The sequence below is a fragment of the Malaclemys terrapin genome, chromosome 2, assembly GCF_027887155.1.
Source record: "Malaclemys terrapin pileata isolate rMalTer1 chromosome 2, rMalTer1.hap1, whole genome shotgun sequence".
Taxonomy (NCBI): domain Eukaryota; kingdom Metazoa; phylum Chordata; order Testudines; family Emydidae; genus Malaclemys; species Malaclemys terrapin.
Genome location: NC_071506.1, coordinates 24,491,950 through 24,506,116, shown reverse-complemented (window position 1 = coordinate 24,506,116; position 14,167 = coordinate 24,491,950). Strand labels below are relative to the sequence as shown.

At 39.2% G+C, this 14,167-nt stretch overlaps 1 protein-coding gene across 3 annotated transcripts in view; it reads right to left on the bottom strand.

Moving 5' to 3' along the window:
- TAF2 (TATA-box binding protein associated factor 2) overlaps positions 1-14,167 on the bottom strand; it is a 94,926-nt gene that overhangs the window by 64,451 nt on the left and 16,308 nt on the right. For 2 of the 3 annotated variants that reach the window (XM_054018696.1, XM_054018697.1), the window contains exons 4-9: positions 10,096-10,214; positions 7,017-7,158; positions 6,341-6,572; positions 4,685-4,869; positions 3,840-3,953; positions 1,661-1,760 (exon numbers count right to left, since the gene is read on the bottom strand). In XM_054018696.1, coding sequence (XP_053874671.1) covers positions 1,661-1,760; positions 3,840-3,953; positions 4,685-4,869; positions 6,341-6,572; positions 7,017-7,158; positions 10,096-10,214 — 892 coding nt within the window. Of the gene's footprint in view, positions 1-1,660; positions 1,761-3,839; positions 3,954-4,684; positions 4,870-6,340; positions 6,573-7,016; positions 7,159-10,059; positions 10,215-14,167 lie in introns of those variants that run through there. The other variant, XM_054018698.1, reaches the window with a different exon arrangement.

The following is a 14,167-nucleotide window of genomic DNA, read 5'->3' as shown; positions in this document are numbered from 1 at the left end:
TTTTTGTAGTAAAAGCTCCTTAAGTGCTTCTGTTTCTGCCTCTGTGCTCTTCAGCTGCAGTCTCAGTGTCCAGACACCGCACTGTGATAAATGAAGCGTGGGAAGATAGGTGTTCCTCTGCTTCACTTGCCTGCAGAGTTTGATCCAGCAAGCAGGTTCACAGCTCTCCTACCGGATCAGGGATCTTAATGAAAAAGTCATTGGGCGCGAAAGAGAGAGAGAAGGAAAATGATTCTATAGCCTGGTTAGAGCACTCACTTAAGAGGTGGGAAACCTAGGATCCAATCCCGCTGCTCCAATGACTTTTTTATTTATCTACGCACAGTGGAACAGCTTCAACAGGAGAAACTCTGGGAGCCCCACATCAGAATATCCCCTAGCCCAGTGGTTAGGGCACTCACCTGAGAGGTGGCAGATCCCTGTTCAAAGCCTTTCTCCCAATCAGGTACTTGAACCTGGGGTCTCCCATATCCCAGGTTAGTACCTAGCCACTGGGCTACAAGTTAAAAGGAAGATCCTCCTTCCTCCTCCTCCTCCCTATGCTGCTTCTTGCAAAAATGGTGTAGACGCCTAATGTCAAGAGGGTTTGCACAGATGGAGGCGCCTCCCTCCAGGCTGGATTTAGGTGCCAAACTCCCAAAAGGGGGGAGGGAGGGGAAGTCTTAAGACACACCCCTCTCCTTGGCATCTTCCATTGGCTAGCTTAGGCGGGGAGCTGCATAGTGTGTGACTTTTGTGAATCCCATTCTTAGGTGCCTATCCCTCTCCATTCATTGTACAGGAAGCTTGAATGCCTAATTCAGGCTTTGTGGATCCCAGTGATTTTCTAAGAACCTGAAGTTAAGCATGGTAACAGTCAGCACTGCCATGCCTAAGTTCCTTTATGAATCTAGCCTTAAAAGAATAACAGACAAATATTTTGCAAAATGATGCTATATGCAGGGCCGGCTCCAGGCACCAACAAAGGAAGCAGGTGCTTGGGGCGGCCAATGGAAAGGGACGGCACATCCGGGTCTTCGGCAGCAATTCAGCGGCGGGTCCCTCAGTCCCTCTCAGAGCAAAGGACCCACTGCCGAATTGCCACTGAAGAATGAAGCGGCGCAGTAGAGCGGCTGCCGAAGTGCCACCGATCGCGGCTTTATTTATTTTTCCGCTTCACCGCTTGGGGCGGCAAAAAAGCCGGAGCCAGCCCTGACTCTATGATAAGTTACCAGAGTCCCTATTGGATCACCGCCATAGTTCAAGGAGAGATCCAGTGGTAGCTCTGACACCACAGAATGATGAAGCAGATTCAAGTAATATACCTGTATCTGAGTTACAATATCAATATCTGAGGTTTAAAAATCACATTCTTCTTTTCTTCCTTGTTACTGGGCAAAAGACCCAAAGCAGAGGAAACTGTCTATAAAGGGGAAGCAACGACAATGACTGTGCACAAAGTAAACAGATTAAGAAAAATATTTTGCTTCTAGATTTCTTCCATTAGGTATTTCACTTGCAACAACAGGAGATAAAAGTGTTCTGTCAGAAGTATGATTTAACCTGACAGTGTCCCTTTAAATTGTAATTCAAAACTGTATTATTTGGTTTCTACCTTACCTTATCTTGATATTAAAATGTATGCATGCTTTACAAGAACAAACTCCTTTTGTCTCATTACCTTCTTAATCCAGTGGCGATATTCATTGACACCAAAGGTTTTTTTCATCCAAAGGCCATAAATATAGCCAGAGATTCCCTTCAGCACCCACTCATCTGACCTGCAATAAGAAACAACTATGAACTCTGTCTCCTTGACTTGCAGGGTATTTTGAACTAGCCAAGGGCAGCTCATGCTTCACTAAAGCACACATTTCAGCAGGTTATATAACTTCTCAAGTCTAAGTCAATAGGAGCCTGATGAGCTGTGAACCGATTTATGTGATATTCATTGATTCACAGATTCCAAAGCCAGAAGGGACATCATGATCATCTAGTCTGTTCTCCTGTATAATACAGACCACACAGTACTTCCTTAAAATAATTCCTAGAGAATATCTTTAGTTTTGCCACCCCAACCATCTCATGCTTGGGTAGATGACTTTGAGAAGTGCATTCTGAGGAGGGATATGAATCTACAGACAGAAGCTGTTTGGTGAACAATACCATCAGTTCCAAGCACAAGAGTGGCACAGAAGGCTGCAAAGATGTGAGTGGGAGAAAGAGCACAAAAGGGGCCCTTGTAAGGTGCACTAAGGCCTTGTCTATACCAGGAATTTGCCCCAATTACAGCTATTAGTGACCAGTCGAGTCTTCAGCACAGCTAAGATACATCAGGACAAATAGTTCAGAGTAGCTTTGCCTAGTCTACATAGGAGTTTCAACTGGTGCCACTAAACCAGTGGCAGGCCACTGATGGCTGAAATCTAGAGTAGACAGGACTTTACATGAATGTTAACAGGCTGATGGACAGGTGGGTAAGAATAGAAAGAAACTGCAAGAGATTTTTGATGGCTAGAGTTGTACAGTTATGAAGGTGAGGCACTCCCCCATCCTAGTAAACTTGCCCAGTCAATCCCATTCTCTTTGCTCCCAGACTTCTCCCTCCCCCTGCCAGCTCCCAGGCCCAGTATCCACCCTCACCAGGCTCCTTGTCATAATCTACTAGTTCTCCCACTCCACAAGTACCCTGTTATTCCTTCTGAAATCCAGTCAGGCTGCTTCCTCCTCCACACTGCCTGGGTGGCAGCAGATGGCAATATTGAGAGCACAAAAGAGAGTCTCCGTGCCATCAGTTCTAGTGCCACGTACCACAGCAGCCTGCAGTAGCCGGGAGCAACAATCACTGGGAAAGTCATGATCAGCCCCTGCAGCTCTAATGTAGGTGGAATCTTCAGAAAATGTACCTGCCAAACTCTAAGAATATGTGCATAGTGTAATTTTTCAAAGGTTTATAACTTAGCCAAATTTGGGCACATTTTCACGGGAACAGCAAAAGGCACATCCTCCAAACAAAGGCAATCCCTCTGCCAAATTTCAAGTCTTTGCTCCAGAGCATAGAGGCACTCCAGCTTCTCAACAAAACAGCTGTAAGAATTTTTTTAGCATGGGGGAAAAAAATATTTTAACTAAGCTATTTTTCTTAAAACTTTCAAATTCAACCTGAGGCAGAGAGCCGACATGGAAAATTTCAGCCCAAATAGTTAAGATTTGGCAAAATGATATTCAACTTTATAAAAAAAAAAATCTTAATGGAAAGCGTTGGGTAACTTTAACTAAAGGCAGCACTAATAGCTCTGCCTATAACATGAGATTAATCTTCTTTGTGCATATCTAAATGCCCAGAACCACTGTCTTCCATACCCCTGTGAGATACTTTTTCTCCTCAACAGATTAACCTATTCCAGAATCAGAACTCACAGCCCTGATCAGCTTGCATGGGTCCAACAGCTACAGGTCTCAAAAGTCTAGTTAGGACCCTTCATTCATCATTTTTTCCATAGAACCCTTAAAATTTTTTTATGGACTATTATAATCAACCTCTAATGTCAGATTCTGATCTAAGATTTAGTTCTTTTACTCACTTTGCCCTACCTTATTTGACAACGACTGCATACATTAGGTTATATAATTTCAGTAATTAGTAGCTGGTGGGAACAATGTTTTTTCTTTAATTTCTCTTTCAGTGGGAAACCAAACAATTTCTCTTGAATTCTTATTCACTGATGATCCTAACGATTTGTATTATTTCTTCTAAGGATACTGTTTCGCCTACCGTTAGGGTAAAATGCAACATGCAAATTATACTTCCAAAATATCCTATTACCATTTTGTATATAGTACTGTTTTATGGTACTCACCAGGACATTCTGGATATAAAACAGCCAAAAAATTGCTGAGCCAGAGCTTGAGCTAAGTATCTCCTTGTCAGTGGAGTCTCATCTATAATCATTGCACTGTGTAAAAGATTTGTGCTAGATCAAAACAAAAAAAGAACATAAGCACAATCTACAAGAGAAGGAAACACAATCAAAACAAAATACGAGATGTGATACTATCATCTGGGAATCTTTCACTGTTTTGCCATGCAGAACTTAATTTCTATTTTTCTTCTAAATAACCTAAAGACAGACTCTTTAAATAACCTAAAGATCTCCAGCTGTTTTCACATGCATAAAATGCTTCTGTCCCAAATGCAGAACTAATGCTAGTTTGCTTTTTATGTTTTATCTGGTGAAACTCTATGGATACATGGCATCTTTTTCCAGCTGAAGAAATGTAACAAATTGTCATAAACTTTAGTAAGACAGCTGCACTTTATTTAACACAACCTTAAATGTTTTATGTGACAGCAATTCTGATTACAGAAAGCAAAATGCAGCCTTGCAAATGCTGGGTTTTGTTTTGCTATTTTAAATATAAATGTCTTTGTAAAAAGTAGGAAACTAGAAACTTATGTTAAAAGATAGCAGTATGGCCAAAGGCCAATATTTTAAAACTTGGGTGCCTTAAGTCAGGCTATGAAGCCAACATGAGTTGTGGACATTCCACACCTTTGCAAATCAAGCCCTTATTTAAGTGCCTAACTTTAGGCACCCAACTTAGAAATTTTTGGCCCTAATCTTCTCATCACCAGAAAAGGGATGCAGTCTAGGGTTCTCTCTCAGCACAAATTTTTAGACATATGAGTGCCATAAATACTAACCTAAAAATACTCATAGAAGCATAAGCAGCTACTTCAACATATGCTTCATCTACAAAAACAGTCTTGAAACAGGAGTAAGGGTAGCGACAGGTAAGAATCTCCTCATAGAATTCAAAGACCTCATGAAGGTATGACGTGGTGTGTTTGAGCAATGGGAGAAGCTGTGGTAAACAAAAATGAGTCACCTAAAAAAAAAAAAAATTAATTTAACAGGAAACTTAACAATATTTAAATATATAAATATCAAATTTTAACATTACATAACATTTAAAACAAAGAAAAAAAAGTCAAAAGAAAAACAGTGTTGTCCCTATGTAAGAGGCCACTGCAATGTAACAGAAACCAACATTTGTACAGCTGTGGTAACAGGTATCATGGAAGGAAAGGACACAGTGATGCCAATCTTAATTGTGAGAGCTGCAACAGAAAAATAATTTATTTGAAAGGTATTGTATAACGAGTCAAGGTACACAGGTATGCAGTACTAAACTTTTAAAGTTAGCCCATTCACCAGTGTGCATTACAGGTCAACATACAGAGACTATTTTGGACCAGGAGATTGGGAAGCATTACAAAGGATGTCTACCATTCAAAGGCATAACTTTTTTTTTAAATCCATCAGTGACCTTGTTGAACACTATCTTCCTTTACGCTATAATGCATTATTTTATATTGGACAGCAGCAAGTGAATCAAATGTCACTATTGTTATTTAGTTTCAACCACATCATATCCTCATCCTAGTAAGTACCTTTTTGTTACTGTTATTTCCCCAAAGGTTACCGTGCAATTGGTAACAATGGACCTAATTTTTAAGAATTATGACAGGTCTAACACCACTGATTTCTGTGAAGTAACATCAGCCATGAGAGTCTTTGGATCAATGTCATTAGTAGCCGTCAAACCATTAAAACACTGCAGAAATGCCATTTCTGTTTCTTTTTCACTGGATTTTTCAGATCACTTCCACTAATTTTTATAATAGATATTATATTTCCCACCAGATTTTTTGAAAAGTTAATTTATTCCTGTGAAAGATACCAGACTGTCAGTACTGGAGATTAAAGTCTTCAATTTTTCCACAGATCAAATATAGCATAGACATCAGTAGTGTAGGTTTGCCATCAATACCCCCACCATGCTTGAACTCCAACCAAGAGGGACATAGATGGGCCACTTCCTGGGGTGAAAAGGTAGTTTAATTTGCCTGCCTAGTTCATCTTCAGTCTCTCTGAGAATATAGACAAGAGTATAAATCATAATGGCTCATTTTGTGGACATGGACAACACAACAGGCCACCATGAAAGAGACTCTTGCTACCAGTTTATTTACATAAGCCACTGAACTATGTGGTAACAACTTGTAGTCACTATGAGCACTGGCTTGTATTTAAATCTATTGGAAAAGGTATCCTTTTACCAATCCCAACTAATCTAGTTCCCTGACTTCTACCTAGAGTTTTATTTCAGAGATACAAAACATTACCAGGATTTATAAAGGTAACACTAGATCAGTATCATCCCATAATTGTACTAGCAGAGACTATGTTAATCATATATCTTTCTTGGACTGATACTTGCTGGATCTAGCTATAGGCACTAAAATGAAATAAAGTTACCAGTTCTCTAAAAAGGAGAGTCCTCTGAAGATTATTACCTCATGCATGTATGGATCAACAAGGATTTCAAAGGGTCCTATGGCCAGAGAGATGTTAGAAGCCGCAGTTGGAATAGTCAGCAAGTAATGAAAGGTCTTCTTTCTCATATCATGGGTATATATTGTTTCCACCAAATCTCCATTTGAAACAGCCACCATTGCAGCATCTACTGTATATTCTAGTTTCCATGTGCACAGTTCAGAGTATGAATCAACACAAGGAAACCAAAACCTAGGAAAAAGATTAGGATGTTAAAAAAGAAAAGAATAAGAAAACACTACATACTTTTCTTTTTTATGACAAGTTTTTCCTCTCCAATTCCAGGCTATATATATTCCTAAATACTTTGGTACTTGGCATGCAGGCAACCCCACTCTATATCTCTCACTATGCACCAACTTCACACAAATCTGCCAGCAGTGGAAGCTTCTTTGCTACTGTTTCCCATTAAATTATGCCATGCAGACTTTAGAAATCTCCAGTGGTTCATTTTGTGCCAGACTGTGTTGAATTCACTCCAAACAGAAGTTTGAGATTAAATAACTGACATTTTCCACAAGAAACTAAATTAGAAAACCATGGAATTATTACTACGAGTATTTCCAATATGCTGAGATTCTGTAAGATACTCAAGATACGTTATGCAATATAACATTTGAGGATTAAGATTCTTACCTTGTAGAATTTTGATATCCACAAGAAAAGACATGGGCCCCTCTCTCTGCCATGCTACCTTCTACATTAGGCACCACAAAATGAAGGCCTCCCTTTGGCTGGTCCAGAGAAAAATTTATGTGCACTTTTAGGACTTTTAACTCTACAGCAGTAAGAAAGCAACCATGTGTTTAGTGTGTGTATGAAAGCAATTCATATAACATTTATTTTACAGGAAACATTCACAGGGCTCAATCTTGCAAGGTACTGTGTGCCCTCAACTCTCATTAACTTCAGGGGGAGTGGAGAACATTCAGCAACTCACACAATTGGGCCATTTAAAGCTTAAATATTGTAATGTACCATCAAGCTATCAAACTATTTTCTATATTAAAAATTTTATATTAAGCAAAAACCTTCACTTGTGGTTCCTTTTCACCTTCCAACGCCCCAATACTAAAACATCTTTACCAGGGCTTTGGAGCTAGTAAATACAGTAAGTGTCAACTATGAAAGGACACCATCATTGCAGAAGCTTAATCTAGGAAAGATTGATGTAAATACATCCCAGAAAATATAAAATAACTGTTATACTGTTCCAGCAGTTATTCCAGTCTACACATAAATCTATATTTCTCCTTCACAATATGTATCAGACCACCCACCCACAAAAATAAAATAAAACCTCCCACAATGTGACAGTCAAAAGAGAAATGTAACTTTAAAAATAGATGAAGATATGAAAATACACATATCCTTACAAAAATATGCCTAATTGGCTCCCATATACCTTGATTTAGTTTACAAAAAAATTTTTAACATGCAAGATATTTGGCTTTCACCAATAGACTTAAAAAATAGAACTCACTAGAGAGGGGTAACTGAACCATTTTCTTAACTATCACAAGGAAACCTCGAAGCCATGAGTCAGAACGCCCTTTCGGATTATCCTTGTGAAAATGGATAGCTTCGGAAGACTGACATTGACAGGTAAAGCATTACCCCAAAAGCCTGTGCATTTAAGGCAAAAGGGCTATTTTTAAAAGCTCTTGTGAGTGATGTGTGGTCCATATCCACAAAAGTACTTGGGTGCCTAAACCCAAGAATAAGTACTGCTCCCTCAATTGCTCCTGTTGAAGCTGTTCCATTTTGGATAAATAATCAGAGTCATTGAATAAGAGGTAGAAAGAGAGAGAATATGATTCTAATGCCTGGTGTTTAGGGCATCCACCTGGGAGGTGGGAGACCCAGGTACTAGTCCCCCTGCTCCTGTGATTATTTATCCAAAGAAGAACAGCTTTAACAGAACATCTCACAGCTCAGTGGTTAGAGCAATCTCCTGAGATGTATGGGAGACCCTTGTTCAAATCCTCTACCACCTCAGGCAGAGGGAAGAATTCAACCTGGGTCTTCCACATCCCAGGTGAGTTTCTAACCACTGGACTAAAAGTTATAAAGGTGGGCATCACCACCATCTCTTCCTCCTCTTCCTCCCATTTTGCATTAAGCAAGGCAGGTGCTTAACGCATTCTCAGAAAAAAACAGCTTAGGCACCTAAATTCATAGATTCCAAGGCCAGAAGACATCATTGTGATCATCTAATCAGACCTCCTGTATAATATGGGCCATAGAACTTCCCCAAAATAATTCCTAGAGCAGATCTTTTAGAAAAACATCCCATCTGGATTTAAAAATTGTCAGTGATGAAGAATCCACTGCAATCCTGGGTAAATTGTTCCAATGGTTAATTACCCTCGCTGTTAAAAACGTATGCCTTATTTCCAGTTTCAATTTGTCTAGCTTCAACTTCCAGCCATTGGATCATGTTAGACCTTTTTCTGCTAGACTGAAGACCCCATTATTAAATATTTGTTCCCCAGGTAGATACTTACAGACCCTAATCAAGTCATCCCTTAACCTTCTCTTTGTTAAGCTAAATAGATCGAACACTTTCAATCTATCACTAGAAGGCATGTTTTTTAATCTCTTACTAATTCTTATGGCTCTTCTCATGAATAAAATATCAAGTTAGGTTGACAGGATCTATTTTACGGAAACCCATGTACATTTGCATTAATTACATTACCCTCCTTTAATTCTTTATTAATCACATTACCCTCCTTTAATTCTTTATTAATCGAGTCCTGTTTCAGCTGCTCCATTATCTTGCCTGGGATGGATGTCAGGCTGACAGACCTATGATTACCTGGGTCAGCCCCTTTTCCCTTTTTTAAATTGGTACAAAATTAGATTTCTTCCAGTCTTCTGGAACTTCCCCAGTGCTCCAAGACATATTGAAAACCAACATTAACAGTCCAGTGAGCTCCTCGGCTAGCTCTTTTAAAACACATGGACCTGCTGATTTAAAAATGTCTAACTTTAATAGCTTCTGTTTAACATTCTCTAGAGATGAGGGTGGAATGGAAAGAGTGTTACCATCACCATAGGATGAGACTGTATCATGTTTTATCCGCATATACAGAAGAAAAATATTTATTGAACAGTTCTGCCTTTTCCACATTATTATTGATAATTCTACCATTTCCATCTAGTAGTGGACCAATAGCACTGTCAGGATTCTTTTTGTTCCTAATATATTTTAAAAACTCCTTTTTGTTGTCCTTATCCCTGATGGCCATAGATTTCTCCTTATGTCCTTTTGTTTCCCTTACCAATTTTTTTTTACAATTGCTAGCTTCTTATTTATATTCACTACTATCAACTTCCCCTTTCCTTAGTTTGTTACACTTTAAAAAAACAAAAAAAGCCTAAGCCATCTGATATCAGTAGAGGAGTTCCTGGTTTTGAATTGCAAGCAGATATGCATCTCCCCTGTAGCCCATGTTAAGTTGTCCAACTCCATGCGGCACTGAGCGCGGGAACACCCAAGTCCCTTTGTGGATCCGGGCTGTTTATTCTTTCCAAAAAGGTGTTGGTGGGGGTTTTTTGTGGGGAAGGGGAAAGAGTCATTCTAATTAAATCTATAGAATTTAATTTTTATTTATGTTTACTTAAATCTAATGTCTTTCAATATAAAATGCCCTGGCTATCAAATCTGCAGTACCTTAATTTAAGTATCAATATGGTCTCTACACTTTACCATCAACGTGTTTCCACAGCTCCGAAGGAACCTTAATGCAGAGTTCTCCATTTCCAGCATCTGGGTCCACAGCACTAACCGCAGCAGCATAAGCATTGGAAAAATAGTTGAGATTTCTCCTACAAGAAAGTAAAACCCATTTCAACTCTTAAAATGCATATTCAAATATGGTATCAGCGCAACTTTTAAGATTATGCTCTCTGATTGCTTTGGCTCTTGTTATAGTAGTGATTTATATCATTCTTGATAGGATTAGCATTAAACAGAGAAATTTAGACATATAACAAATTGAGAAGTATCGAACAACAATACTGCTTCTTGGAAAAATCAGGCTTATAAACATTTACTAACAAGCATGCAAAACACAGAAACAAAATGTCTATTCTTAAAAGAATCTGAACATATGTTATGTAAAAAATAATCTGACAACGCACTTACTGGCATATGTGAATATCTAAAGTCAATATGTTGAACCATGTGAAAAGTATGTTTTTAAGACCAGAATTTTCAAAAGCAGGAACCTACAGTTAGGCTCCAAACTAATATTTAGGCATCTAAATAAGTCACATATTTTTCAAACTGCTTAAGCACTTAACTGTTCCCAGTGACTTTAATGAGAGTTACAGGGTGCTCTGCATTTTGAAAATAAATTCACTCAATATTAAATATTACTAAATATTGTTGTAGAAATCTAATTTTAGGTACCATTTTGGAAAATATCGGCCTACATGTATACAGTGCTCTCAGAAACCTGATTTAAAAATCTAATTCTCACCAACAGGGAGGAATTGGTTGCGAATATGAAAGTGGAAGGAAATTTGGGTGAAAGTGATCATGATAGATTTCGTGAATCTAAGGAAAGGAAGGAGTGAAAGCAGCAAAATAAGGACAATGGACTTTAAAAAAGCAGACATTAAACTCCGAACTGAAGAAAATCTAAGGGAAAAAACTGTTCAAGAGAGCTGAGTTTCTCAAGGAAACAATATTAAAGGCACAACTGAAAACTATCCCAATGAGAAGGAAAGGTAGGTAGAGGCCAATATGGCTCCATCAAGAGCTCTTTGATGATCTGAAAATTAAAAAGAAATCCCACAAAAAGTGGAAACATGGACAAATTGCTAAAGAGGTGTAAAAAATAATAGCACAAGCACGTAGAGACATTCTCAGAAAGGCTAAATCACAAAATGAGTTACATGTAGCATAAGACATAAGGCAATAGGAAGAGGTTCTTTAAATACATTAGGAACAAGAGAAAGAAAGGATAGTGTAGGTCAGTGGATCTCAATCTTTCCAGACTACTGTACCCCTTTCAGGAGTCTGATATGTCTTGCGTACCCCAAGTTTCACCTCACATAAAAACCTGCTTGCTTACAAAATCAGACATAAAAGTACAGAAGTGTCACAGCACACTATTACTGAAAAATTGCTTACTTTCTCATTTTGTCTGTATGAAATTTTAGTTTGTACTGACTTTGCTAGTGCTTTTTATGTAACTTGTTGTAAAAATAGGCAAATATAGATGAGCTGATGTATCCCCTGGAAGATCTCTGTCTACCTCCAGGGATACACGTACCCCTGGTTGAGAACCACTGGTGTAGGTCTCCTACTTAGCAGGGAAGGAGAGCTAATAACTGATGACATCAAGAAAGCTGAGGTGTTTAACACCTATTTTGCTTCAGACTTCACTAAAAATTAACACAATTACTATTAACAACAACAGAGGGTCCTGTGGCACCTTTGAGACTAACAGGGTTAGTCTCAAAGGTGCCACAGGACCCTCTGTTGCTTTTTACAGATTCAGACTAACACGGCTACCCCTCTTATACTATTAACAACAAGGAGAAGGAACTAAAGACAAAATAGGGAAAGAACAGGTTAAAGAACATTAATTAGATGTATTCAAGTCTGCGTGGCCTGATGAAATTCAGTCTTGGGTACTTAAGGAACTAGCTGAAGCAACATTGGTATCTTTGAGAATTCATGGTAGTTGGGTGAGGTCCCGGAGGACTGGAGAAGGGCAAACATAGTACCTATCTTTTAAAAAGGGAACAAAAAGGATCTGGGGAATTATAGATCAGTCAGCCTAACTTTGATACCTGGAAAGATACTTGAACAAATTATTAAACAATCAATTTGTAAGCATTTAGAAGATTAAAAATAGAGTATCAGGAATAGCCAGCATGGATTTGTCAAGAACAAATCATGCCAAACCAACCTTATTTCCTTCTTTGACAGGGTTACTGGTTTAGTGGCTGGGGGAAAGTAGTAGACATGATATATCTTACAGAAGTGTTGGGAGCATAAGCTTTTGTGGGTAAGAACCTCACTTCTTCAGATGCAAGAAGTGAGGTTCTTGCATCTGAAGAAGTGAGGTTCTTACCCACAAAAGCTTATGCTCCCAACACTTCTGTTAGTCTTAAAGGTGCCACAGGACCCTCTGTTGCTTTTTACAGATTCAGACTAACACGGCTACCCCTCTGATACATGATATATCTTGATTTTAGTAAGGCTTTTGACATAGTCCAACATGACATTCTCATAGCTAACTAGAGAAATGTGTTTTAGATGAAATTATTATATGGTGGATGTTGTTAAGTGCTGAAAACTGGAATGTCGTTGCTGTGATAACACTGTCCAGGTGCTGCTTTGAGCTGTTACAGCTGCTCAGCGTTTCTCTCTCTGGAATGCCAATGTTATTAACACAAGCATAGAATGCAGCTTGTTAATTCAACAGACCTCAATGTTATTCACAAAGAAAGACCACTGGCATGGTTCGGTGATGAAGGCAATCGGCCAGGTTTACTGCCTTCAAGGCACAGTACTAGTGTCGCAGTTCCATGGTTACAGGTACATTAACACGAGTGCCTGATAGCAAGGAACAGTTCAGTCAGCAGCAGGAATTTCTGTTGTCCCCTTGGCTGCACAAAGGGTTAAGGCAAAGAACCCCAAAATTTATAGATTAAGAAAAACAACTTACATACCACCTCATGTGTTTCATGACATCTGCTTGTTACCTCCCTTTGTATCATGCTCAGGTGTCTTGTGCAAAACATCCTCTTATTTAGTATTAGGTCAGTATCTTCCTAAACTAATATTTTGGAATGTGTTCTCATACAATATCTGTTGCTTCTTAGGAATGCCTGTGTTTTAGCAGTGCTAGCAATACTTTTGCCAAGGTCATATACTGGGCAGTGAACTTGTAAACATCTACTTTAATACATGGCCTAACTTTGGTTCACAGCCTCTGGTTCAGACCTCAGATCTTACACCAGGCCCAGTGCTCCAGGCTCTCTCTTGCTCCTACAGTGGGTGCAAAAGTGGTTGAAAGAACATAATCAAAGAGTAGTTGTCAATGGTTCACTGTCAAACTGGGAGGACTTTTCAAGTGGGGAACCAACAATGTTTTCATTAATGACTTGAGTAATGGACTGGAGAGTATGCGTATTAAAAAGCAGGGAGGGGTTGTAAGCACTTTGGATCACAGAATTAGAATTCAAATCAACCTTGACAAATTGGACAATTGGTCTGAAATCAACAAGCAGGGCCAGCTCCAGGCACCAGCCCAGCAACTCCGGCTCTTCGGCGGCGGGTCCCTCACTTCCTCTTGGAGCGAAGGACCAGCCACCGAATTGCCACCGAAGACTGAAGTGGCAGCGGTAGAGCTGCCGCCGAAGTGCCGCAGATCATGACTTTTTTTTTTTTTTTTTTTGCTGCTTGGGGCGGCAAAAACCCTGGAGCCGGCCCTTCCAACAAGATGAAATTCAATAAAGACAAGTGCAAAGTACTTTACTTAGGATGGAAGGAAAAATCAAATGCGCAACTACGAAATGTGGAATAACTGGTAGGATGGTAGTACTGCTGAAAATGATCTAGGGGTTATAGTGGATCACAAATTGAATATGAGTCAACAATTGTGATGCAATTGCAAAACAGGCTAACATCATTCTTAGGTATATTAACTTGAGTGTCATATGTAAGACACAGCAGGTAACTGTCCCCCTCTCATTAGCACTAGTGAGGCCTCAACTGGAATACTGTGGCCAATTCTGAGTGCCACACTTTAAGGAAAGAA